The following is a 6,283-nucleotide window of genomic DNA, read 5'->3' as shown; positions in this document are numbered from 1 at the left end:
TGGCGCCGAAAAACCAGTAACGACGGTGCCAGGCGGACCTCTTTGGGGAGTGAATTCCATAGGTTGGGCGCCACTGCAAAGAAAGCCCTCCTCCGAGTGCTTACTCTCCTAATTTCTTTCATGACAAGCGGGATGGCGAGGGAGGGCGGGAAAGGGGGACAGCGCGATGTGTGCAGACCTGCCTGAAAGTCTGATGTGCACAAAGCCCCACCACAACCGAGGATGTACTCCAGCAAATACACCTGCCAGTTACAAACACACCTGCCGGCACACCTGCCATTGCTGGGCTTCGGTGATGGAACCTGGCTGGTTCAAGGTGCTCAGGCCTCCTCCAAGCAGCGACACCCAGGCCAGAATGTCTCCCGCCCCCACCCCGAGTCGTCTGGGAAAGGCTGCGGAGAGGGGGCTGCAGGCACCATCAGAGAAAGCTCCCCTACGAGGAAGGAACAGGCAGCCCGCCTTGGCATTCAGCCGGTTCCTAGTACAGGCCCCCCGTGTGGGGCGATGCCATCTACTTCGAAAGCCATCCAGAGAACCTTCAAGTTATGGGGCAGCACAGACGTAGAACGAAGTAAATACTTAACACATAAATACTCCCAGGTCAGCTTCTAGGAGAGCAAAGAGACGCCTCTCCACTGACCACCCGCGACTGAAGAGCAAGCCAGGAAGGCAGCACACCCTTCTTATGGCTTTCTGCGACAGGGGCAGCAGAAAAATGTTACAATAAATAAAATAAAGAAAGAAATAACTGAGGAACGTTCAGCTGCAAAGGAAAATTTGCTGGCATCCAAGCACTCAGCCTTCCACCAAAGGAAGCGCCCAGGAGTGGATGAGATGCGTTGGTGAACCTCGTAGCCTTCCCCAACTTGGCGCCCACCCTAAGTCGTGATGGGAACTGTGGACCAACCGGGGGCTAGGCCAGGGATCGCTGCAGAATCCCACCTTTCATCCTACTGTCCAAACCCCATTAAGAGTCAGAGAGGAGGGGGGCCAAGGGCAGCACCGCGATGTCGCCCGACATGAACAGGCCGAATGACGACCGACCGACCGAGCGCCTCCTCCGCGTTTCTAAGCAGGAGACAAAGGCTGCGAGAGATCCGGGAGCCAAGCGCCACCCCGGTGCTTCAAAGCGCCCGCTGTCACGCCCTCAGGTTTTGGCCATCTTTTCGAAAAATGTGGCTAAGCTGGGCCCCAGGCCTTTGCCCCATCGTGCTGCCCCTCCTCTCCTCTTGCGCACAGCAGTTCTCAGGTGCTTGTTTTCCAAAACGAGCCGCGAAAACAAGGCTGCTTCCTGGTCGAGGGGCGTCGCAGGCCAGATGTCAGCAGACTGTGACTCAGCTCCTTTTTCAGCCAAAAGCACTAAACAAAGAGCTTCTGCCAAAACTAGCCGCTAGAGACACGTGCTTCGGTTTGGTTTCTCTTATCGTACTAGAGCAACTACTGCTGTTGAGCAATTGCTCTGGGAATTTTGGGGAGCAGAGAAGCAGGGGGCTGGTCTAGATTTGCACAGAATCAGCTGTGCTGAAAGGACGGGGAGAGCCCCCAAATCTTCCCATGTCATAAAGCAGAACACAGGAGGAGAGCATGCGTGGGGAGCCCCTAAGTCAGGGGTCCGCACACTTTTCCACCGGGGGGCCAGTGGAAAGGGGCCAGTGCTGGGCACGGGCCGGAAAGGTGGTGCCGGCGGGCACGCGGCACAAGCAGTGGGCGTGCGCGGCGAGGGGAGGCAGGGTGGGGGTGGACACACGCCGCGATGCAGCGGCTTGCTTGCCTGGAGATCGTTTTCTCCTAGCGAGTCCAAAACTATCTCCTTGTCAGCAAGCCGTCATCTCCCCGCGCAGCGGGCAAGGCGTGCAGCGGCAGGCGCGCGTGAGACACGTTGAAAACCACTGAGGCAGGCCAGAAAAATGGGCACGGCAGGCCAGATCCGGCCCCCGGGGCCGCAGTTTGAAGACCCATGATCTAACTGATGCAGCTGCGAAAAAGCACAGGTATCGTTCTGCAAGTCACAGTAAGGAACAGCTCCCCTCTATTCTGTGACGGGCAGCAGTCACTTCAAATTCTGGGTGCAGCTCCAGCTTCTACTTGAGGAGGACAGTTCAGGTAACCTGGAGGAATTTTTAGAAGGGCAACAGAGATACCAGGGGACAGGAAACGAAGCCTATGGGAAAGAATGAAGAACTGGGCCTCTTTCGTATCGAGAAAAGTGAGGTGATGGTATGTCAGAACTTTGCGGGTACTCAAAGGGTTGTCACCACGAAGAGGCCCACAACCCGTTCGCTCTCATCCAAGACTGTAGGGAATAAAATAATGAGCTTAAGCTACAGAGAGGCAGATTTTGGCTTGACCCCAGGGAAAAGTCCCTGCAGTCAGAGCCATCAGACCATGGAACGATCTGCTCGGGGGGTCCTGGGCTCCCTGCCCCTGGGGGTCTTCAAGCCAGGGGTGCCTTCACTTGGATTCCTGCACCAAGATGGGGTTGGATTTCATGGCCTAAACCAGTGATGGTGAACCTTTTAGAGGCCGAGTGCCCAAACCGCAACCCAAAACCCACGTATTTATCGCAAAGTGCCAACACTGCAGTAAAACCTGAAAACAGGTTTTAGTTTAGAAAAAACAACTCACAGCCAGTCCAGGCAAATATATATGTATCCTTGGCAGTGCACTGACCGGCCATGCGAAAGCTCGGATGAGTCATGGCTAATGAGTTGTGGCTTGTGATGTCATCGCCTGGCGCCACTATTCCTTTCCAAGCATGCGCGTGGCCCCTATGTGCGCTGTTATCCGATGCTTGGCTGTGGGGGCAACTTGGCTCACATGCCAACAGAGAGGGCTCTGCATGCCCACTGTGGTACCCGCGCCAGAGGTTCGCCACCACTGGCCTAACCCTACCCTGGTGCACACCCCTAACCCTAATATAGGGCTAAAGTTCCATTGAAAAGAGGGCGATTTTGAAAAAGCCTTCCTTGAGTAGCTTTTTCTGCGCAGCTCATCATTTCTGCCCATTCTAAACACATTCCAACCACCAAAATCATGCCATGACACCTCATTTTTCTAACTCCAACCCAGTGATGATGAACCAACCCAGTGATGATGAAAAAACAACTCACAGCCAGTCCAAGCAAATATACATATATCCTTGGCAGCGCATTGACTGGCCATGCGAAAGCTCGGACGAGTCGTGGCTAATGAGTCACGGCTCATGATGCCATTGCCTGGCGCCGCTACTCCTTTCCAAGCACGCGCATGGCCCCTATGTGCGCTGTTATCCGATGCCTGGCTGCGGGGGCAACTTGGCTTGCGTGCCGACAGAGAGGGCTCTGCCCGTCCACTGCAGCAGGTGTGCCAGAGGTCCGTCACCACTGGCCTAAGCAACCCCTTCCAGCTCTATCATTCTAAATATAATTTGGATCCAGAAAGGTGTGAGAGAGGAGAGAACTGATGCAAAGGCACGTGCCATTTCCTGGGGGCAGACAGCCACCCCACTGGAGCCACTGAGTCAGGAGTTGATGCACCATCAAGCGCCACATGGCCCACACCGCCTCCGTGCATTTCAGTCACCCCCTTTCCAGGCCTCATAAAGTTCCCTCTTGGCTTCACAGCAAGACTTCTCCTTCCTCCACACCGAGCGCCCTTGCTGACCCTTCCGCCCACCCTTCCCCAGAAACGGCTTCCCTGACAGACAGTAAGGAAGCAGGCACCACTGTGCTGTTTAAATCAGTTGCCCTTTCAGCCAGAGTTCGAGCTTGAGCTCTCCTACTAAGCTCACTCTCACGACATGCCAACTATCCGTTCCACAGCGGAGTGCAAGACACAGACACAGTCATGTGCACACGATGCACCTCTGTGCTCAGGAACCTGTGGCTGGGGAACTTACCCAACGCTGGCATGACACAGATGCATCTCTAGCCCCTCCTGAAATCAAGACCCAGCAGAGTGACAGACATCGCGGCTTCTCCTAAGCTGAGCGAGACGGCAGAGCACCCCACCCCACTCCGCTGCGCTGCTCTCCCCAGCTCAGGGGCAGCAGCTGCGGGTAACAGGCTGAGCAGAGGGAGAGCAGAGTCCTTCCACCGGCTCTGCCACCTACTGGAAGCCCCCCGAACTCAATGCCACATCACCCAATGCAGAGTGCGTCTTCGCCTGTCCATCCCCAATCGTATTTTGCTGGATGCACCTTTTAGTTTATCTGGTGTGGATGCTTTGCAGCCGGGAGGGGGAAGAAAGAGTCCGGAAGACCCACCATCCGGAACGTCCCCTTTCCCCTCCACTGAGGTCACTTTCCAGCCTTGGAGGGCACCCAGTGTGGGTGACTGCCAAGGGGAAGTGGGCCAGATCCCAGAAGGGAAAACGTGAACAATCCGATGGCCCCTAGGATGCTTGCCCAGGGGCCACAGGACTGCTCCCTAACGGAATCCCCCCTTCGCACCTGTTCCTTTTTCCTTGAGTGTTGTCCTTTTAGACTGTAAGCCTGGGAACAGGGTCAGATTTACCCTACTAATTCATGAAAACATTCAGCGTGCCTCATTGGCTGAACTGCAAATTAAACTATTTTCAAATAAACAAGCTCCCCTGTAAGGAAACATTACAGCACCCGAGTTTAGGAAAAAGGCAAGCGATTCATGTGGGGACATGGTCAAGGTTCATAAAATTGCACTGGTATAAGAAAAAGTGGGGAAATGATTTGTGCTATGGGAAAAGAGGATCAAGAGCCATTTCCATCCCTCTCTTTTAACAGCAGAATCGAGGATCCTTCCGTGAAACTAAATCATGGGAAATTCAAGAAAGAGAGTGTGTAGTTGAACTATGGAATGTGCTAACACCAGATCTGGCGATTTTTATTTTTTATCCTGCCTTTTTCCTACCAAGGGCTCAAGGCAGCTTACATCTCCTCCTCCATCTTATCCCCACAACAACAACCCTGTGAGGGAGGTTGGGCTGAGAGTCTGTGACTGGCCCAAAGTCACCCAGTTGGCTCCATGGCTGAGCGGCGACTCGAACCCAGTTCCAGTTGGTGATGGCCAACTTGGGCAGCTTAAAAATGGGACTAGACAAATTCATGGAAATAAGACTAGCAATGGCTAGAAGCAGTTATGGTCATAGCTTGCCTCTAGAATCAGCCACGGGGGAGCAGTAAGAGAGGTCACTGTACTTGTGGCCTCTTTATGAGTTTCGCGTTGGTCAGGCACTGTGAGAACAGAATGTCGGGCTGGATGGGCCTTTGACCCGATGCTGCTCCCTTCGGACGTTCTCCACGGGAGGTGGTAGAGGCCCCCTCTGGGCGGGTGTTCAAGGACAGGCTGGACATGCACATGGTGGCCGTGTCGTGAGCAGAGCCGGCTGGAGCCGGGGGTCAGACTAGATGGCCCGGGAGACCCCTTCTGACTCACGCTGTTTCTGTGTTTCAATTCCAACCATCCACATGCCATGGCTCATGAAGGCAGGAAGACCCCACCTCTCTCAGATCCCATCCCACCTCCCCAGAACGCCGCAGGTTCACCCACAGAAGGGGCCCCAACCGACAGTTTAAGAAGCGCCGCCTCAGCACCCTGGGGCCCTTCTATGGCCCAGCCAGTTGCGCAGGCAGGAGAACGGTGTTTTCATCCCTCCCCAGGCAAGCCAGCTCCGGCCCAGCACGCAGCGGGGAGGTCGGCTGACCCTGAGGCACAAGGAGGGGAGGGGAACCCTCGGCTAAAGGGGCCCCCAGAAATGGAGCCCCAGGCAGGGCACCCATCATGCTGCCAGGGTGTGCTTTCCCAGGGCTGTCATGACCATCACTTTCTGGCCCCAGCCACCCCTCGCAAGCTAGCCCAGCCACCACCAGACCTGCTGGATCACAGCTCCCATCACCCCCAACCAGCCGGCCAGAGAGAATGAGGGCTGCACCCCAGCACAGCCAAAGGGTTCCAGGCCGGAGAAGGTGGCCTTGCCCGGGGGGCCCCCTGTGGACCCCTCAGTGCGGGTCACCGCGCCCACGACGCGTCGGGGGCAGGAGGGTCCCACAGGCCCCCCAGGTCAGTCGCCCCGCCCCCGCTTCCCAGCAGCCCCCGCCGCCCAAAGAGCAGTCGGCCGGCCCCCTTGCGCCCCCCAGAAGAGCGAGCCCCTCCGCGGGCCCCCGCCCCGCCCCGGGGGCTCGGCGCGGTCTCACCTTCTTGACGGCCTGGTGGAAGCCGAACTCGCCGGCCTCCTTGAGGTCCAGCCAGATCATGGGCATGCGGGGCACCGCCTCCATCCCGCCGCCGGCCCGCGCCCTCGGCCCGCGCCCGCGCCCCTCGGCCCGGCG

At 56.8% G+C, this 6,283-nt stretch overlaps 1 protein-coding gene across 1 annotated transcript in view; it reads right to left on the bottom strand.

Moving 5' to 3' along the window:
* Nucleotides 1-6,277, bottom strand: part of PTPN23 (protein tyrosine phosphatase non-receptor type 23) — a 31,086-nt gene extending 24,809 nt beyond the window's left edge. Inside the window, exon 1 of the mRNA XM_044419548.1 lies at nucleotides 6,149-6,277. Within this exon, the coding sequence (XP_044275483.1) occupies nucleotides 6,149-6,232 (84 nt within the window). The 5' untranslated portion in view covers nucleotides 6,233-6,277. The remainder of the gene's footprint in view (nucleotides 1-6,148) is intronic.
* Nucleotides 6,278-6,283: the final 6 nt, after the last annotated feature.

The sequence above is a fragment of the Varanus komodoensis genome, unplaced genomic scaffold, assembly GCF_004798865.1.
Source record: "Varanus komodoensis strain SLA01 unplaced genomic scaffold, ASM479886v1 scaffold104, whole genome shotgun sequence".
Lineage (NCBI taxonomy): Eukaryota > Metazoa > Chordata > Lepidosauria > Squamata > Varanidae > Varanus > Varanus komodoensis.
Note: the sequence above shows the minus strand (reverse complement) of the source record. Positions and strands in the feature narration are given on the sequence as shown.